Here is a 21,887-nt window from a genome sequence, read left to right as displayed (position 1 = left end):
TAATTTGTTTTGATGGGAAAACTTAAGTCCAAATTTTATTTGAATGGAGGGTGCGAATATTATTATAACTAGTTTTAACTAGAGCAAAGTTGAAGAGGGTGCGAATATCTTACAGATGCATAGACATCAGATAATGGAGGGTGCATATAAAATAAAAATCTGCACATTATTATAACTAGTTTTGTAGTTTTAGGGGCTACATATGCACCCACTAAAATCACTATACTCTATAAGAGCAACTCCAGTAGTTCTCTAAAAAATAGCTTGCTAAAATCATGTTTAGCAAGTTGCTAAATAGCTATTGGAAGTAAAAAATAACTTAGTCTCCAATAGTTGCTCATATTTAGGAAGTAGTTCGATTTTGAATCTAGCTTTAGCGGCCCTACCTCTATGAGATCTGCCTGATAATAAGGTTAAGAGCAGATAATGTGAGAGCGGAAGAAAAAAGGCCGGTCGATATGAACTATGGATGAGTGGTGGTCTGGTGGCTCAACCTATGAGGAAGTTGGGTTCGACGGTGAAGGAGAAACTTGCGTCATACGTGTTTGACCTAGCTACCTCATTATGCTAGAAAATGAAAAAAGAGCGTGCTATACCTGGCTATCTCACTGTGTGGGAAAGGGAAAAATAATCACGCTAGTGTGAAGAAATTGACGTCAACTGTATTTAGGGAGTTCCTACCGAGTTGCTAAATGTGGAGAGTAAATAGAGTTGAATAGCAACTAAGTAAATTTAGCAAGTCTATTTAGAGAACCATTGAAGAAGCATTTTTCTGTTTACTTCTTAAATTTAAGATTTAGAGAGTTGTTTAGAGAACTATTGGAGTTGCTCTAAGAGCTAACGAGGGAGCTAGACCACGCCCCCGCCCGTGATTCGCGCTAGCCCCCGCTGCCCACCCTCTTGTCTGCCTGCCCCTTGGAAATCTTGCCCACGAGAATCGCCCGCACCACGGCTGCCGCCCCTCCCCCAGCGCCCCACCCCACGCCTCTGATTTCATCCGTCGGTCGCAGCCCACGCCCCGCGTGTGTCTCCCCTCAGCCACCCCCATCCCGCGTCCGCCGACCAACCCTAGCTCTCACTCCACCCTCTGCAACCGTCGCCAACCCCTCATCGCCTGCGCCTCCTCCCCAGCTGCTCGCCCATTTGTAGCGCGTGAGACCATCCGCCGCTCCTCCGTCTGTCGCGCCCCCACCCCCCGTAAGCGCTGCCTGCAGCTCATGCTCAACATGCCCAATGGTGAGACCTCGCTCACCTTCGGCGATCGCGTCATGGAGAACGACCTCTCCTTCATACGCTCGAACTCGCTGCCACTGCTCACCCCAACCGGAGTCCAAAGCTGCTCCACCCCATGCCTCAGCCCTGTCTCCAAGGACTTCAAGCACAAGGACTGCAACAGTCTGGTGGAGATGCTTGACTGCTCTAGCAGTTGTGCCCAGGTGAAGCAAAATCACAATTTAGTAGCTCTTATATCTACACCCTAAACACAGATTTTTGAATTCCTGCTCTCCGAGATTCTGTTTGTCTGTTTGTTTTCCCCGACCCGAAGTAAAATTTAGTGTGTTATTCTCTTTGGTTGTTTCATGATTATGTTGTGTTGAAGAGCAAACTATTACAAATTTGTTATTTACTCTTGTTTTTGCAAAGCTTGTATATTCTCTTGTTTTAGAGAAAGAGAACATATTAATTCAATAATGGTCTTTTGCAAATGTCTTGAAGGAGCTGTTACATGCCTTTACCTCATTAGCAATGACAACGAATTCTGTAAATGCCACAACTTTGGACACTGCTGCAACTCAGGGCCACATTGACATTGTTAATCTTCTGCTAGAAATAGATGCAAGCCTTGCTAGGATATATAGGAAACAACACGGTTGGATTCTTTGTTGCCTATAGCTTTACTTTTTGAATTCTAGTTGGACAAGTGGACTTGAATCATGGGATTTGGTTTGTCCGGTATGCATCTATTAGGGTCAAGTAATAATGATCTGGCACATGTAGGCCCACTAAGAGGATAAAGGAACATGGTGCTTGAAGCTGTAATTGTCTGTCCAATTTTTTAGATAATTGCTATATTCATATCACTATGATCTCTGATAGGATAATTTCTTTGCTTCATCTTTTTTAACATATTAGGGTCAAGTAATAATGATCTGGCACATGCAGGCCCACTAAGAGGACAAAGGAACATGGTGCTTGAAGCTGTAATTATCTGTCCAATTTTTCAGATAATTGCTATATTCATATCACTATGATCTCTGATAGTATAGTTTCTTTGCTTCAACTTTTTTTAACATTAGGAATGGTGCATGGCCAAACAAATCTGAAAAAACTAATCTGGTACACCTTCAAATCGGACAATCACACATGGTCAACATCCTAACAGAATCATTGTGTACAGAGAGCTGCTTTTACTTGGAAGTAAAGCTAAGGATGAAGATGTACTTTAGAGGAAATGAAACCCTGTAATGATAGATGAGTAGAAGATGCTAAAGGGTGTTGTATGAATATGCTAGAAATGCTAATAGGACTAGCAAAATTATGTTTGTTTTAATAGTTCAGAATGATAATGATCTGTTGTTACTTAGCCTGTAAACCTTCCTTGCGCCACTCTGTAAATAACAACAAATTAGTACTACAAACATCTTTATCATTTGGTTTTGCTGCAAAGCAATCATTATGAAGTTTCTAAAATGTGCTTCCATCCACAGGTTTGATCCTGAAATGCGACTCTTGACTAGTTATTTGAAAAGTGCTCAGAGAAGGCAATTTGCATTAGGCTCATTTTTTCCAGGTAAACCTCAAATACACTCATGCTGCATGCTACTATTTTACTGCGTTATTTGTTTCTTGACTTTTGATTTCTCATACAAATGGCATGCTTTCAAAAATTATTCACATGAAATCTGCAAGCAAAATCCACAGTTTATAAACTTAGTAACTGACACATAGAACAAGGAATAGTCTTTTGAAAATTACTGACATATAATATGTGTGGTAGATCTCATAACACATAATTTGATTTACTTATTTTGGGCTGATCAAATAAAACTTGAAGCAAAAGAGAATATATTAGCTGCAACTACTCTGCTAGATGACTGTCACTACATTTTCTAGGACCAATGGTGTTCCCATCTTCCATATTGTTTTGTGCCTGCTATTTTCAAATTTCAGTTGAAGTATAAGATATATATATATATATATATATATATATATATATATATATATATATATATATATATATATATATATATATATATATATATATATATATATATATATATATATATATATATATATAGGGAAGAGGTAATGGAAGCCCTGGGCTTCCGTTAGTGGGCGAAGCCCCAGCCAGGGAGACCGATCGGGTCGCGTTCGGCCCACTGGACGTCAGCCTGCACCATTTATGCAAAGGATAACCACGTATCCCGTCTTACACGCGACATGCAATTACGCAACCATAAATATGTGTACAAATGTGCATAACTCATGCATAAATGGAATCTTTGCATGCCAGGAATCGCGCGCACGAATATTTGCATGTGCTAGACGTTTACGACTGCATAACGTTGTGATACATGATAGCGTAAACCATGCAAACATTTAAAATCTCCCACCGGTTTTGAGATAAGGAAAGACGTGCTCTTCGTGCGCGTAAATAAAGGCGCAGTTACAGGAGAAAACAAATATGCACACATAAATATATGTAGTAATGTGCATAAATCATGCATAGAAGGGATATTTTGTACCTTGACTCACGGAAACGAATATTACCATGTGCACACCGTTTACGACTGCATAACGATGTGTAACATGATAGCATAAACCATGCATTATATAAATCTTGACCAGTTTGATATAAGGAAAGACGTGCTGCATAATCACGTAAATAAAGGGACAGTTACGGTTCGAGGAGCATTAGTAGAAGGAAATAAATTTTAATTTACATCCGCAGTTCGCGGGTTTTGCTCGGGCGGATTCCAGCGTAAAACGTGAGCTAAAACATTGTAAATGAGTACGAAATTTAGCGTAAATCATATGCCTGTTTCGTATACCAAATTTACGGCGCGAAAATCACGCGCCACCGGTCATGCGCGGGTTCTGGCTCGGACGGATTTAAGCGTAAATCGTGAACCAAAACAACGTAAATGAGTATGAATTTTAGCGTAAATCGTCCATCTGTTTCATAATAACGAATGTAGACCGAATGTATCTCTCAGCGCATGAGGTTGTCATAAAACACATCAAGAAATTTCGTAAATTGGTGTAAGATACAACAAGAAGTGATCTGAGGTAATTGTAGCGTAAAATGCAAGCTAACCATCTACATGAGAACTGTTTCAGTAACGAAAGCCAATTTCACGTATGGACAGCAACGCAAGAGACTGGAAACGTTCATTCATTTATACTTCTCTCTACACCCGACGCTAAGATCGCTACCTATTATTTACAGGCTCAGAAACTTTGTTTCCGAGAAAGAATGTAAATACAATACAACTGAGCGATTGTACACGTACAACTTATCAAAGCATGCTTATCTACAAAAACAAAACGATTATCAGGCCACCTAATCTTTGTACGACGCAGCTGCTACAACCAATTCTTGCTGTGCGCAATAACAAAAAATGAATCATTCCTGTGATGTTGCTGAATACTCGAAGAGAAGCCTATTGGATGGAGTAGACTGGAAGAGAACACGGAGCCTACTGGTTAGCTGATATATCAGCGTCCACTGCATCGCCATTTCTGAATCTTTCATTTGCCTGACGACAGAGGCCTTGCACATTGACGACAGCAATTTAGGTCAGTTTCTATCCAGTACAACACATGGCACCTTATCAGGCTAAAAGGTTCGACTTGTTTCCTTAAAAAGGTGTGTATACCTGAAGGCGTTTTCCGAGCTGCACTTCGACCTCCGTGGCAAAAGAGATATTGTTTGCCAGAGATTTTAGCAGATCAACTGTTGGATCCACAGAGAGTAAACTTGGGATCTGCGGAGCATAAACCAGTCGCCACCGTGCCTGTCCAAACTCACCCTTGCCTTCAATCCTTGGCATCAAAGTTTCCAGCGTTGCAGTTGCAAGCTTCTTGAACGCAAGCTGTCCGTCACCTTCTAATAATGATTCCGCAAGCTGCGATTCAAAAACCTTTGCAGCCTAAAAGACAGGAAAGTAGGTCTAAGAACTACATATTAAAATATGATAGGAAAAGAATGCAGCAAACAAATTCTTTAATGATTTCAAAACTTCACGCGCTGTTCAAAATAATCAGATCACGCTATGAATGTCTCGTGGTAACTCACCGTGGCCAACATGGATACCGAGCGAGTGCAGGATGTGGGACGCATGCGAGCCGCAGCAAAGCGCGACGATCGTCCACGCGACTCGGCCCCGGCTCCGCAGCAGGAGTTCCTCCTTCCTGGCCGCCATCTCCCTCCACTTGCGCGCGCGCTCCCCAACCCCCGCGACCGCTCCCCCTCGGCGCGCCGTGGCGGGGAACCCGCACTCCGTGAGCCTGGCCGCAAGCTCCTCCCCCGCGCTCGGCGGCGCCGGCGCCCTCAAGCGCACCGCGGCAGACTCAGCGAGGAGGTTGACCGCCGCCATCTCCACCCGCGGGAACAACAGCCGTGCAGTCACGCTGGAGAGTGGGTCCGCACGGAGCAGGGGCAGTCTGGAGATGTAGCACCGGCGCTGCGAGGAAGATGAAGATGGGAGAAGAAGAAACTGGCGGCGGCTACGTGCCTTCGGGAGATAAAGATGGGAGCAGTTAGGGTAAATAAATGCGTGGGTAAAATGGGCCATCAAATAAAAGTTCTCGTGGGCCCAGAAAGTTAAATCGTGCACAAACTATATTTGCATAAATGGCAACACACATCATCGTAACTCATATGTTAATTTGGCGTAAGCAGTCGGGGACAGTAAACCAAAAATGGTCTGGTGCGGTCTGCACACCTGGTTGGTCGGCCCAGTCGGTAGGTGGCCGGGGCTCCCTGCAGTAATGGAAGCCCAGGGCTCCTAATACTATATATATATATATATATATATATATATATATATATATATATATATATATATATATATATATATATATATATATATATATATATATATATATACTGTTTTTATATATTACACCTGGGTGCATTCAATATAGAGAATGCACCCAGGCGCAACCTACGCGCCCATGTGCACATGGTCCGACCCAACCTACGCGCCCAGGCGCAACCTACGCGCCCATGTACACAGCCGAACCGACGCTGCCTTTTCACTTACCCGCTCCCGACAGCGCCTTTTCCACTTCCTTGCCCTCCGCGTACGTCTCAATCCATTCTCTTCCCCGGCGACCTAGCCCTCGCCGTAGCCATTGTGCGCTCGCTCCCGTTCCCGTCTTCCTCCATCCCGCACGCTCCCGCACGCTCCCGCTCGTTCCCAGCTCCGGCCCCCTCCACACTTCTCCGCGAACGGATCCTCCGCTCCCGTTAGAAACGTTTGCTCGCCTGAGTCGTAGACTGCGAACGTCCCGCGCCGGAGTAGTTTGCGCCCGCGACCGCCGTGTAAGCGCATCCGATCTCTCTCCCATTTCTCTGTCCCCATTTTTTGGATTTGTTTTGTTATTTTCGGTAATAGACAGGTAAACCCCATTTTTTCCCCAAGTGTTGCAACTAGTATTATTCGTTGATTGGAATTATTAATTGTTGTATTCTAGGTTATAATCTAGGTTAATGTGGATACATTTCATTTTTGAACAAGCAGTTTGTGTTCTAGGTTATAATCTCAGATGTTTCCACTTTTATTGTAACTGCAGTGTATCTTTTGTTGCAACTGGTCCATGACATATGTTGCAACTGTATAATTTTTACTTTCAGACCACATACATCATTACTGTCTTTTATAACTGTGCTCGTATACAACTAGTTATTTGTGTAAATTCACTTTTGCAACTGTCCCAGTAGTAATTTTTTTAGCAGTCTTGTTGCAACTGTCTTATGTCGCATGTTGCAATTATGTCCCAGTACTAATGTAATTGTGCAGCATTAGTGTGTATTAGTTTGTTGATTAGCAATTTTTGGTTATGAGATCTGTATCATGTGTTTGTGCCCTCATGTTTTTTGCATTCCCATTTTTTCAGTGTTTTTTATAATGGATCAAGATCAGAATGTATCAGGCCAGCAAGGCGCTCATGCTGTCCGTCGCTCTCCCCGTGTTGAAAACAAGAGAAAGCAATTAGATAAAAATGAATTAAAGGAAAGGAAGAAGAGATTAAGGTTGAAAGTCCCTCCTATACAAGATGCCGAAAGTGATGATGAAAAAGACACAGAGTTTGTTCCTGGTGGCGATGGGTCTGGTGATGACAATGTTGGTATTGTTGGTGGAGATGAAAATAAGGGTATAACTAAGACACGAGCTATTCGATGCTCACCTGGAAAGTTTATAAAGCTTGTGAATTCTCTATCTGATGAATTGAAAAGTGAAGTGGTTGCTAAGGGTTTTGGCGGCCTGCTTAGGTTCAAGCCACATTTATTGTCGAGAAAGTTGCTTAGCTGGCTGATGCGGAAGCTCAACCCAGAAACAATGAAATTAGAGATTGGTGGTGGGAAAGAGATTCAAATCACCGAGCACAGTGTTTGGTGTGTTTTGGAGTTACCAAACGTTGGCAGTGATCCGCCCCCCATGTCTGACGCAGATGCTCGTGCCTTGCGGGACGAGCTTGGGGAGCAAATTTGTGGGAAATCTTATAGACGCATATCTGGCATCAATATATCTGTTATCACTGATAGATTGCAGAAGAGGACTCTCAATGGGGAGCTGGGCCTGAGAGCCTTTTTTATGGCAGCATTTCAGTGTCTTCTATTCTCCAATACTGACACTCGGATCAGGATTGATGATGTGAAGTACACTCAGGACATTCAAAATATTGGCAACAAGAATTGGTGCAAAGCTGTAGTAGACAGGCTGAGCATAGCTGCTCGGCTTTATAGAAAGGATTTTGCTGAGAAAGGCATTAACGCACCCATCAGTGGATGCGGGATCTTTGTAGCTGTAAGCTCAACACACACATTCAATTTTTGCCCTTGCAACTTACTCTTCCAATTACACAAGTAGTAATTTTTTATGTTTACTGTTACAACTGTCATATGTTACAAGTTGCAATTTGAGGGCATTTTTTTTATGATAACTTAGTTCACACATTCACATGTATTTTGTAATTTATGTTGTTCATAAAGTAGCAATAATTTTAGTATGAGGCTATTTCAACTGGCTTATTGCACCTTTGCCAATTTGGTTTACTTTTTTTCATTATATGAATTCAACCTAAAATACCCATGTGTCTTTTACCTAATGTTAAAAACATGCAGATGCTTTATGTCGACAACCTGCAACATGGATTAGACACAAGTCCTTTTTCAATCCCTCGATGTGCTTTCTTGGACTCCAAGATGATTGATGCTATAGCAAATATGGATCTCAGGGGAGATGTTCCTACTGGGACCACTAAGTTTGGACACCTCAGGGTAAGTTGCAAATGATACTCCACAATAGTTGCAATTTGCTATTCATTTATCATTTTATCATTGTTTTTTTACTTTCAGTTGAGAAGTATCACTGACACGTGCTACGGCGTCCCCATTGGTGCTCTAGCAATATTACATGCTCCAGTACCAGCACCTGCCCCAGTAGCAGTCCCTAATCCAACAGCAGCACCTAACCCAGTAGCAGCAGCATCTGTCCCAGTAGCAACAGCAGCACCTACTGGGACATCTGCTGATGTGCTTGGCACATCCCATGATCCCGTTGGTCATGCTTCCTTCAATATCCAACCCCCAGTCTTTTACCAGTACCCTAGCTTTAGATCTTCTTTTGGTCAGAGTATTGCTGATTTAGTTGGAAGGAGTAGGAAGTCAGATGCACTGAACATCTTGAAGGCGTTTGATGAAAGCACTAGTGAAGCCCAGTCGTACGCACAGAAGGCTGTGAAGTATTCAACAATATCCCGCGACCTTATGGCAAAAGCTCACCACGAGTGCTACACTGGCATTCAGAAGCTTATTGCTGACGCTATCGTTGAGAAGCGAGCTGCCAAAGAGCGCAGGAGGAAGGTGAAGAACGACCCTAGAGCAGGAGCAGGTATTTTTTGTTGCATATGGGATAATATTATTGTTTTGCAAGCACCCACCATACAAGTTGCAATTTGCCCAGACACATCAATATGTGTTTACAATCATTTTTTAAATTTGTATGCAGGAGCAGGAACTAGTTCAATTGCACCAGAGGACCAATCTAGAGGAGGTGATGGTGAAGAAATTATACGGAGTTCCGTTGCAATTGACCCTAGAGCTGGAGCAGGTATTTTTTATTGCATACAGTATAATATTTTTGTTGCAACCACCCACCATACAAGTTGCAATTTTACCCATATACATCACTTTGTGCTTTCAATCATTTTTTTAAATTTGTATGGAGGATCAGGAACTACTTCAAATGTACCGGAAGACCAACCTGGAGGAGGTGATAGTGAAGAAATACAGTTGGATTGCAGTGGTGGAGATCTTGATGACAGCTTAGATTTTACGAGAACCCCATCGTGTGGTGATGACATTGATCTGGAAGAGGAAAATTTGAATAGAAGTAAGCCTACCTATGTCTTCCATGCTTAAAAAATGTTTTCTCTCATCTTGATTATTCCTTTTTTTTCATTTATATTTTTTATTCTTTCCCCTGGCAGCACCTCCTGATTTACGTGGGTCAATCCGAAGTATTGATGATATATTGGAAATGATTTATTCCCCAGAGCACTTTGCAAGCATTGATGGCGAGGTTAGTTTATTGTGTTTTTTATTACCATCAACTCCTTTTTTCTGTTTAATATTATGATTTTCCCCTTTTTCTACAATTACAGTCCCCTCCCAATAGCCAGCCGACTCGTGCACCACGAATTGCTGTTCGCAAGAGGAAGGCTTCCTCAAAACCCCCTGGCAATGATCAACGGCCTGTGGTAAGATCATCTGATACCCATGTGAAAGCAGTCCATAGTTGCAATCGGGCCCCACCTATTGTAGTAATCATAGCCTATACCAACTTGCAATTAATCATATATTATGAACAGGGACCACCTGAGACAGAAGAGGAGCCTCTGAGCAGGGACACTGGGATGCAGCATCGTACTGCCCAGGTATGTTCATGCAATTCGTGTCTTTTTTTATAATATAAATGATTCACTTTCATAATACAAATATGTTAATTTGGCTATTCTACTCAACTGCACCAGGATCATATAACTTACTCAAGGAGGAGCGATAGGTCCATTCAAGTTGCCAACACACAGAAGGCAGAGGCTGAGAAGAAGAAGGCTGAGATTGAGATGAAGAATGCTGAAGCTGAGGAGGCTGAGAAGAGAAAGGCTGAAGCCGAACAAGCTGATAAGAAGAAGGCAGAAGAAGCTGAGAATAAGAGAAAGGCTGAGGCCGAAGTAGCTGAGATCAAGAGAAAGGCTGCAGCTGAAGAAGCTGAGAAGAAGAAGGAAGTAGAAGCTGAGAATAAGAGAAAGGCTGAGGCCGAAGTAGCTGAGATCAAGAGAAAGGCTGCAGCTGAAGAAGCTGAGAAGAAGAAGGAAGAAGAAGCTGAGGATAAGAGAAAGGCTGAGGCCGAAGAAGCTGAGATTAAGAGAATGGCTTCAGCTGAAGAAGTTGTGAAGAAGAAGGCTGATGCCGAGAAGAAGGTTGATGCGGAGGAGAAAAGGATACAGGTTGCAATCCAGAAACAGCTAAAGGACAACATCAAAGCTTTGAAAAAGCCGGTGCCCGCTGCCAAGTTAAAGAAGATGTTCCAGTTACAAATGTCAAAAGAATATGCTGAGCAGCGCCAACAGTACGAGGATAGGTTGAACATGCTTCGTCAGGAGGCCAAAGCTGAGATTGATAGTTTGGAGAAGAGCATTGATGGCCAGGCAGGACCCAGCTCATCATTTGATGATATCCAGTTCCCGGCGGAGTCTGATGATGATATCAACAATTTGACCCAACCAATCCGACTTTCTCAAGACGAAGTCTCAGTAGGCCAGGCTGATTTCAGTGAGTTTCAAAGGATGATATTCAAGCGCCTAGGTGATAGAGTGCTGAAGAAGCCTAGGGAGTACATATCCCCGTTCAAGATCCCTCGTAATCGACCTGAGATACCCCTGGCCAAGGCTGTTGCACTTAGGCGGAAGATCGCATCTGATCCTGAGCTGAAAAGGTTTTTTTTTTGTTTTTCCCAAGTTGCAATTGCTATTTACATTTTATTTTGCAATTCTAACCAAGTAGCAATTATTTTTCTTGAACAGTTAGTTACTTATATAGCAGTAGCAATCGCACCTAATGCGTGGTTGCAATCACACCATAACAGAAGTTGCAGTCATTTTTATTTAAAAAGAATTTCACAGAGTTATATAGTACATGCAATTACAACACACTAGTTGCAATTATACTACACTAGTAGTTTGCAATCATATTTGTGTAACAGAATTTCCCAGAGATATTCAGTACTTTGAAATCACACTAGACCAACAGTTGCAATCACAGCACACCAGCAGTTGCACATTCTACTGTTCTTCTCACTAATCCATATGTTTTTTTCTTTTTTTTGTTGATGCAGGAGAATTTTGTTGGAGTTTGGCCTTCTTGTTGGACTAACTGGCGAGGAAATTTTAACATCTTTTTCTAATGACACCCTTGGCGAGTCAGGAATCATAGACTTTTTCGTGCACTGCATGCGACATGATGGTATTGTGCACAAGGTTGATTCTTGTGGATACAGAGTGTTTCTGACCACTGGTTTTTATGTAAGTTTCTTCTCCAAAACCATAGTTTTTTTGTATACTGTCTTGCATTTATGTGTTTAAACTAATTTAATCATTTATCATTTCTCTTTTTTATTTATTCTCCAAACTGGAAAACACATACAGTTCAATGTATCAACGTGTGAAGCAGTACTCAACGCTGATAAATCTGAGACGGAAGAATTCATATATGTATGGAATAATCTGATGTCTGAGTGCGAAAACTATGATTTGTCAAGAGCAAAATTGGTTAGCAGATCTTTTCCCCAACCCACTTTTTTCATACCTACAATTTTTTACTTTCCATCATTTACAGTTGCAATCACCAGGACACATACTTTGCAACTGTCTATACTTTTTTCTTGCAACTTCTTTTTTCATATATGTTTTCCATTTTTAGTAATTAGTTTTCTACTCCTTTCTTGCACCAGGTTTTTGTCCCTATCAAAGATGGTGCTCACTATTTTGTATATTGCTTCAATTTTATCCATAAGCGTATTGATGTGCTGGACTCGAACGACTACTTCCTGAATTGTTCTAATCAGGAAGAACGGCACAAGGCTGTCTTTGCCAAAATCCCAATCATCGATGCAGCCTTCCAGAAAGTTTCCAACCTCAAGTTACCCAGAGTTAGCAAGTGGAGGCGGCCTTTTATTGATGTGCCAAAGCAAGCAGGTCCAAGCGATTGTCTTTTTTTTGTATGGAAGTACATGGAATATTATGATGGGGACAAAATGACCAAGGAAATCAATCCGGTTAGCCATGCTGTCAACTGATTTTCTATCTGTTTTGGTGCTTTTTTTGTGTGTTTTCTATGTTTGCATCATAATATAGTCACTGACCATTATGATGTTTTTATGCCATTGCAGTTCAAGGGCCCGATATACAGATGTGAGCTGTTGCATTACGAGATCTTCCACCCTTTGAACCAAGCTGAAATTCCTGGTTCGCTTGATAAGTTTAGAATTGGTGGTCGTCCGTTGCCAATTGAATGGGATAGTAGTCAGTCGAACAATTAGATTCATGCAAAAACAATCTGTTGTGTTATGCAGTAGTCAGAAACAATCAGTTGTGTTATGTTATCTCCAGAAACAATCCAGTAATGATGTTTAGGTTGCAACCAGCGCACTGTTTTCATTTGCAACTGGTCTATTCATCTAGTTGTTATCGTACTCTAAACTGCAGTTTCCAATTTTGTTTGAAAAATCCCAGCCATTGCAGTTGCAACCAATGTATATGTTTGTGTTCTGTACCCACCGGCGAGGTGGAGTCCTTCCATATGAGGCAGTTGCAACCAGTGTATATGTTACAGTTGCAACTGAAATTGTAATCGTAGTTGCAATTGGCCATGACCACTCATTTTTATTTCTATGTTTTGGTAACCAGCATGATGGCAAACTTTGCAAACCTGTTTTATGAGTAGTAGCAACTGTTATATTATAATAAAACAAGATATATTTTAATTATATGTCGAGACGTAAACAGATAACACAGATTCATGTATTATTCAGTGTATACATACAGTTGCAATCAGCGCAAGTACGATGTTGCAATTGGTTGGTCATGTGTGTCCACTGTTTTCCGAACAGTCACACAGTCATTATTGAGTTTAACTTACACAGAGTTATAAAATAAGATAAAATTGAAATATTACATTGGAGATTCAGTCAGATTCATAGTCATCCTTAATCACTTTCGTCCTGGTAATTAACATGGCAAGTTGTCGCCCTCCTAATTCTTGCAATCACCGCGTGTGCTGCTGACTCCTGCACCGCCATAGTGCACCCAGATTGCTGTGTATCATCCCCCTCACTCTGTGCCTCATCTTGATTCCCATCTAGTCCTTTTTTTATTGTTGGGCGACCTCTTTTTCTTGGAGTCCAACCTACAGTTTTCGCACTTCTCTTTTTGTCCTTGTTCTCGGCCGCTCTGCTTCTGTTTGGGTTCTGAGGGCATGTTGTGCTATAGTGCCCCCTAACATGGCAGGTTTGGCACTCTCTTATGCCCTGACCACCACTATATGTGCTGTATGGATTAGCAGGTTCCACACTATTTTTAGCACATTTAGCCCCACTGGCAGACTTCCTACCCTTCGTGCGCGACACTGGCGGTTCAGTCAATCTTAGATTAGTGAGGCAGTTTGCAGAATCTGGATTCAGGCCCGATTCCGGTGGTGGTGTAGGTCCAGTTGGCATCACAACAGGTACTATATTGTTGTCAGAACTTTGTTGTGTTGGTGCAATGGGACCAATATTCCGCCGTCCTTCTGCATCTTGCTGCAACTCAGTATTTGTTGCTTCGTCCGGACCAATCGGACCAATCTCCGCTGTTCGTAGAAGCTCAATCCCAGGAGTTATCATGTCGATGTGCCTGATAGTTTCAGTGTATGCTCTATCAGATTTGCTTCCCGCTCTTCCCAGTCGCATTAACTTTGGCAGCAGCTTCGACAACCTTGACTGCTCTGTCTCATTTTGACCACCAACACTCACATCGTGCCGGTCCCACGGAACCACAGATCTTGCATTACGTGTATATCGCTTCAGAATGTACTTTTCAGGTATGTTTTGGACTTGGAGGTGGGTGAATGCCTTTATTATGTGCATGCAGAACAGACCTGCATTTTTTTGTTGCAATTTGGATGTAAATATGCAGGAACATCAATGTTTAATTTTGTTAATGTAACGAGGTTGCAATTCATCTCACCTGTATGCTCCCACTGCATGCATTCGCATTTATACACGCCTGCTGCTTTGTCAGCCACCACTTTGAATGCGTGTTGTGCCCAGCAAAATGTCCCATCGCCTTTTTCATGTTTCACCAAGTAACCGCATTCCACTCCCGGATCAGGCTCTATCACAAAAGCTGTGCTGTTAATATATTCCCTCTTGTATTCATTGTACACAGCCCTGGTGTACACCCTGCTGAGTTGCTCATCAAATCTTGATTTGCAGGCTCTGACAACTTCAGTCTGCATCAATACCAGCAGTTGCAATCACATCAGACAGCAGTTGCAATTACACGAGACAGCAGTTGTAATCATTGTTTGTTTAACCAATTTTTGGGCATAGTTATATAGAAGTTGCAATCACACCAGACCATCAGTTGCAATTACACCAGACAACAGTTGTAATCATTGTTTGTTTAACAAAATTCCCCAGAGTTATTCAGTTCTTGCATCCACACCACACCAGCAGTAGCAATTATAACACAACAGTAGTTGCAATCATTTTGTTTACATTTTTTAACAGATATTTGGGTAGAATTATACAGTAGTTGCAATCACACCACACCAGCAGTTGGAATCATTTATGTTTAACAGTTTTTTTACAATCAGACCAAAAAATTCAGGGGTGTGGGCAAATACCTGTGAGTAGTGTGATTCCCCAGCATCCATGTGGTCTGTGTGCTGAATCGAGTCAAGCACCCTCTTTGCAAATATATGCAGGCTTGTCACATTGTTAACATAACCATCTTTCAAAACCCTGTTTTGGCTCTCAGATCTTTGGGTGGAAGTCATTCGCCCACAGTACATGCCTTTGAAATATGTTGCTATCCATCTCTTCCTTTTTTGCCACAATGCAACAATTGCAGGGTGTTCTCTTATGCCACATTCATCCACCAGTTTATTCCACTCCACCTCAAATTGTGTGGGCCCCAGAGGATAGTTTATCAGGGACTGCAGTTTCTCCTTTAGATTATTATCATTGTGCAATTTGTACAGCTCCTCGAGTTCGTAATCCCATGTTCTGGTTATGTGCCATCGGCAATTTCGGTGTTGTGTCTTGTTAAACACAATCCTTATTGCTTCCTTCATCGCTGCATCTTCATCTGTTTGTCAAAAATAAAAATCAGCAAAAAAAACCCCAATAGGTTTGCAATCAAGCAGTTTAAAATATTGCAATCATCTTCAAAGATACAGTTGCAACAACACAGCAGTAATTATGTGACAAGCATTTTTTTGTAGCCAAAGCATACCTGTAAGAATCACAAAAGGTTGCTGACCACCCATGCAACTTTTAAAGGTCTCAAAAAGCCATCTGAATGTGTCTATTGTTTCATCCCGAAGAAGTGCTTGGCCAAAGGACACATTTTTCAAATTATTGCTGCAACCCACAAACATGGCCAACGGCATATGCTTGTTGTTAGTCTTGTGTGTTGTGTCAAATGTGACTACATCCCCAAAATCCTTGTATTCTGCACGCTGACTTGCATGACACCAAAAAATGCTCCGAAGCACATTTGTTTTTGGTTCAAAATCCACATCCCAGTAAAAGTATTCATTGTGTTCTTTGCACTCCCTGAAAAATTGGAACAGTTTATCCATGTCACCATCCCTCTCCTCCCTTGCTTGCTCAGCTATCCTGTACCATAAAAGAAAAAACAAATGGAGATGCTGTTGTCAATATATCGCACAAAGATATGATGTCAGTTTTTTTATGACCTACTTGTTATGGACATCTTTCTCTGTGAACGGCCAGTTTTGACGGCCTCCAAATAATTCTGACATTACATTCATTGCTGCCTGTGTTGGCACACCACTCTTTGACATGATTGCAAACAGGTCATCCAACGCTGCCTCCCTCTGCTTATGAGAATGCATATATCTCACCATCCTTGGTGAGGGTTCAAGTTTGTGATTGTGTGCTTCCTGAACATGATGAAAATACCAAATATTGCGCTTCTTGTCCTCCTTCACCTTCACATAAGCAGGGCAACCAATTCTCATCGATGTCTTATTTGTCATAGGCTCCTCATTCTCTTGAGCTGGCTTCAGAAACCCCTCACGGTTGCAAACCCAGTGTGTGGTTTCTTTACTAGTCCTTTTTGTCCTGACACTAAAACCAGCCAACTTTGCATAGTCAAGGTAAAAGAGGTAGGCTTCTTCTTTTGTATCAAATGTTTGCTGCACCCTGGGGACAAACACATCAAGTATGTTTGCATCCTGCAGGACAACACGCAATCATGAGGTTTGCAATTAGAGGATACACCTAGTTGCAATCAACAAGCAAACAACGTTGCAACTGGAACACAAACACACCATGCAAATGTAATCAGTGAGTAAAAACAGAGACTCAAGTTTGCAATTAGAGGATACACCTAGTTGCAATCAACAAGCAACAAATGTTGCAACTGGAGCACAAACAATGATTACAACTGTAATCAATGAGTAAAAACAGAGACTCAAGTTTGCAATTAGAGTATACACCTAGTTGCAATCAACAAGCAAACAACGTTGCAACTGGAACACAAATACACCATGCAACTGTAATCAATGAGTAAAAACAGAGACTCAAGTTTGCAATTAGAGTATACACCTAGTTGCAATCAACAAGCAACAAACGTTGCAACTGGAATACAAACACCCCATGCAACTGTAATCAATGAGTAAAAACAGAGACTCAAGTTTGCAACAAACGATGCAACAGAAAATCAACAAACCACACACGGTGGAGCAACAATTTTTGATTGTTTTTTTCTTACCGGATGGAACAGCTGGGCTGCATCCGGAGTGATCAGCGATCCAGGTGGAATTGAAGGCGGTGGCGTCAGCAACGTTTTGTGATGCAAGGGATCACCTGATCCGCCGCGTACACCCGCTCCCGTTGTCGCAATCGGAGACGGCAATATTGGATCAGCACCTCCAGCCACAACAATCGCTAAGGAATTAGGGGAGGAGCATCGAGGCGATTCAAGGTGCGGCAGCGACGGTGGGGCCATGGATCTAGGGTTAGAGGATCGGAGGAAGGAGGAGACGGCGGCGGCGCGGTGACAGGGATGCGATCGGTGGCTGCGGGGTATAGGGTGGCGCGTGGTCAGGGAGGCGCGCGGCGGCGGCGGGGGGCAGGGAGGCGCGGGAAGGCCGAGGGCGCGATGATGCTTGATGGGGTCGTATTTATATATTACGCCTGGGTGCATTCAATATAGAGAATGCACCCAGGTGCATTTTAGTGCTGTCGTATATATATATATATATATATATATATATATATATATATATATATATATATATATATATATATATATATATATATATATATATATATATATATATATATATATATATATATATATAAAATATGGTATTATATTCACAATTTAGAATGAGCGGTTCCAAAGTCAATTATGCTTGATGTCTATATTGAATCTAAGACCTGGTACAATTATTTGAATCCATGTACTAGTGGTATCTCAATAAACAACACCTAAAAAATACACCTCGATATGGAGTACTGGACTTGAACCCAACAGAACCATGACTAGAATCTGTCGGTAGGTTTCTTAGTGACCTCACCTTAGAAGGTTCTTCCCCTTGAACAAGACTGGTATCCACCACAGTAAATTTCATTAGCTCTGGATAACACCCAGGCTCAGTGGGACAGTTATAGCATGAAGGAACCAAAATATCAACCAAATGAATCAATATGGTATAATACATTGATATACAATAACAATATATGATTTTGTTTTTATGAAGGAGTTGTTTGTTTGTTATGCATATAGGAAAAATCATTTTGGAGATAGCGATGGTGGTGATCAGCTTAACTGAGTACACTTTCTGGGCTGCAAAGAGAGGCCATTACTTCAACTTCCTTGGTCCCTTCCTATTTGCTGTTATCATGGTGCTCATGGTATTTTCACTAATCCTGGTTGAATGGATCTACTTTGATTCCCATTAAGGGCTTGTTCGGTTAGGGGTGAATTGAGGGGCATTGGAGGGGATTTATTCCCCTCGTATTCAATGAATAGGAGGGAATTAAATCCCGTACAATCTCGCTCAATTCACCCCTAACCGATCAAGCCCCAAGTATTTATATATCTTTGTTAAGATATATATATTTTTACTATGCTGGACTTTGAATGCATCATCTAATTACTTATTTGCTTGTACTGAATTACACATCGCATTTACAGAGATTTTGTTGTGTAGATCTTTTTCCCGCTGGGTAAGATATCTGTGATTTGTAGTACTAAGTTGTGAAAGGGAACTTCAGGAGCATGCCAGTAAGCCAAACGGTTCCTTATAGAGTAGTAGATATTTGTGTATGTTGTGCTATTTATCGTTGAGTTCTTTTTCACCCCCTTCTTTTTCTTAACAGTGACTGAAATCGCAAGTATCTTCACTTTCAATCGAGTTGTGCCTCTTGTTAGAGCAAGCTGGCCATGAGAGAACACTGGTTCCGACAAGTACACGCCAACATTAGGAATCGTTTGGCCCTAAACCTTGTTAACCGTTATGGAAAACATAGTATTACTAGAAATTGCTTCCTTTTTAAGTGGAAAGGGAACAACACGTCATCATCAGAGAGACATAGGGGTATATAAGACAAGAGAATCCGCATTCTAGCGTGCTGACCAAGGACAATGTTAGCATCAATACTATTTTTTCAGGATGGTGCGTCTGTACGTGGAACTTATTGATTGATATGTTGACATACGAGGGAAACTCATATCGATTTAATATTTCTGGAAATGTACACAAGTACCTTGATCGTATTATGAAAATATTAGATTAAATAGACGGTTGTGCTTATGTTTATTTTACGGTATAATGATGTATGAAAGACCATTCTTGGATTTTGTCATTAAATTTTTTGTTAGATCTTATATAATGCATACACTATCCTTTTATGGAATCAACGCATTTTATTTGAGAGTTAATGAAAAAGCACGGTACAATCTTATATATATATTATGGTATGTAAATAACTACTTTTAGTGATGCTAACAAAAGTATAGAATAACAATTAGTATGTTTTTTATATCAATATATTTTATCATATTAGTTTCGTAGCAATGTACCGGCATATACCTTAGTGACTACTCCCTCCGTTTCGATTTAGTTGTCGCTGGATAGTGCAAGATTGAACTATCTAGCGACAACTAAAAAGAAAAGGAGGAAGTATATATTTGTTCTCATGGTAGCGGACTCGTCATCCGCATGGATAGATTTCTTTAGGACCGCATGTAAAAATGATTTGTGTGCATGCATGCACTAAGGGTTGCGCGGCTTTCTTTGACGGATTCATCCGGAGATTGATGAAAGCACTCCGTTTCGATGAGCTCCTCCTAGCAGAGTAGATGGTGCTGCGGGCCTGCGGATCAGTCGGCTGTGCTGATATATAGCTGAACGATAGGGACTGGCATACGTAGCAAAAAAAAAAAATCTTCATCAATAAAAGCAAGCAAGCAATCAAAAGTAACCAAAAGAACTATCTGCCGACACTACAGTGCTTGCGCACCTGCAATAAAAGTGGTTTATATGGCATGCCGCGCCGCAAAGTGCAGTTATTGGTCACCACTCACCAAGGAAATTATTCTTTTCGTTTTTTTTTTGATGTAGCCTGCGTTGGATTTGCTTCGATCTTGTGCTTTCGTTGTTGTTGGACATCACCGTCAGGGCGTCAGATATATTGGATGATGATGAACTGAGGACTGGGAACATACAGATATAGCCAACTTGTATCTGCGTACAATTTCATCAGTTGCCAACTTGTATCTTTGGCGAATACCGAAGAACAAACCGTGGCATTGATCTAAACGACACAAGAAATCCTGAACAAGGGGTCCATGGCACTAAAGAAAAGGTGTTGAAATCACATTCATTGTTTGTTTTGGTAATGAATAGTACACAAACTTCTGCTTCCTTCGCTCCAAATTATAAAACATTTTGATTTTTCTAAACAGATTGTGTTTCCTATGTGTATCTAGACATAGCGTATATGGAAGTGCATACAAAAAAACTAAGTATCTAAAAAACCAAAATATCTTAGAATTTGAAAAGGAAAGTAATATTTACTTTAAATTAATTAAAGGACTGATAACTAACAATCATGACATAAACATTTTTAGCAACCAAGGCATTTTTTTTGGAAAGAAGTGGCTCAGACAAAATTGGTTTCTAAAAAATAGTTTCTAAGCTGACCTGGCTCTGTTGGATGCCTTCTCCCAAAAAATAGTTTCTAACTGATAGCTTGTTTCAGTACCTTCGAAGAAGTGATGAAGCTAACCTTTGTCCAAAAACCTTCGGTTGAACAATGTACCCACGAAGGCTAAGTTAGGAAGCTTCGGCCATACGGTCCATACACATGGGAATAAGTGAAAGCTCTCTTGTGGGTTTTGGTGGTTTGGATGACAACCCAATTAAAGGACTAATAGGTGTGTTTAGTGTTGGACAGGTGCTTTGTGTAAAACTTATAAAGTTCAACACAAGTGTTCAAGAGTGATGGTTCAAAGGCTGAACTGATTATGGTTGTGGACATCACAAGTGAAGAAGAACATTGCTTAAGTGAGACTTGGTGTGCATAACTCAGAGACAACTGATCAAGCCAAGGATGGAGGCAAGAATAGTTTCGAGATACCGAGTGCACATGAGAAGGTCATGGAGGCCGAGGAACCCAACACCAGGTGTGAAGAAGAAGGCTTGTAAAGTCAAGGTTGATTGAGTTGAGAAGAGATATGGTGCATCGAGGATCTAGACTTAAGAACGTGACTTATAACCAATGAGGTAATACTATGGTTATGTGGTGTAAGTCACAAGGCTCAAGATGGTGCTTAAGAAGTGAACAATGTCACTAGAAGGAGGAGTAGTGTCAAAGTCAGATCTGTCACACCCGAATTTAAGGGCTAAACCCGGGCACAAATCAAATGTGTGCTAGGATCAAGTCTCACACATATGATGGCTCATAGTACAGAAACGAATGTCACATCTTTAATATACAATAGAGTTATGTACAAAATAGATAAATAATTACATTATACGAAGACAACGATCCAATAACCATAGTTGACTAGGAGACGACGGCCTAGACCTCTCATGAACTCATCGTGACCTTCTTCATGCTCCTCATCTTGCGGTACCTGTCTTTGACCTGTGGGGATGCGAGTACAGCAAGGGTGAGCTCATATACGTTCATCGCTCAACAAGTTGTGGGGAATAATGTGCATGAGCTCACTTATGGTGGGGCTCATGTGAAGTGTAAGGCTTACCAAAGAAGATGGTTAAAGCTGAGCATTGCTTTTAAAGTTGGTCAAAATTTTATTAGCAATTACTAAGTGTAAGTAGATACCAACCCAAA

The 21,887-nt window shown here is 41.4% G+C and overlaps 2 protein-coding genes across 2 annotated transcripts; both read right to left on the bottom strand.

The window, feature by feature from the left end:
* Positions 1-4,611: 4,611 nt before the first annotated feature.
* On the bottom strand, positions 4,612-5,600 carry LOC103632223 (protein SUBSTANDARD STARCH GRAIN 4, chloroplastic). The gene is made up of 3 exons (XM_020541514.1): positions 5,274-5,600; positions 4,881-5,153; positions 4,612-4,774 (listed from the first exon to the last, which is right to left on the bottom strand). Exons 1-3 carry the CDS (start codon positions 5,598-5,600, stop codon positions 4,628-4,630), a joined length of 747 nt encoding a protein of 248 aa, XP_020397103.1. The 3' UTR covers positions 4,612-4,627.
* A 7,728-nt stretch (positions 5,601-13,328) lies between these two features.
* On the bottom strand, positions 13,329-16,166 carry LOC103632222 (protein FAR1-RELATED SEQUENCE 5-like). Its single transcript, XM_008654042.3, has 4 exons — positions 15,787-16,166; positions 15,176-15,639; positions 14,515-14,779; positions 13,329-14,425 (listed from the first exon to the last, which is right to left on the bottom strand). Exons 1-4 carry the CDS (start codon positions 16,133-16,135, stop codon positions 13,497-13,499), a joined length of 2,007 nt encoding a protein of 668 aa, XP_008652264.3. The 5' UTR covers positions 16,136-16,166; the 3' UTR covers positions 13,329-13,496.
* Positions 16,167-21,887: the final 5,721 nt, after the last annotated feature.

This window comes from Zea mays, chromosome 7 (assembly GCF_902167145.1).
Source record: "Zea mays cultivar B73 chromosome 7, Zm-B73-REFERENCE-NAM-5.0, whole genome shotgun sequence".
Classification (NCBI taxonomy): Eukaryota; Viridiplantae; Streptophyta; class Magnoliopsida; order Poales; family Poaceae; genus Zea; species Zea mays.
Note: the sequence above shows the minus strand (reverse complement) of the source record. Positions and strands in the feature narration are given on the sequence as shown.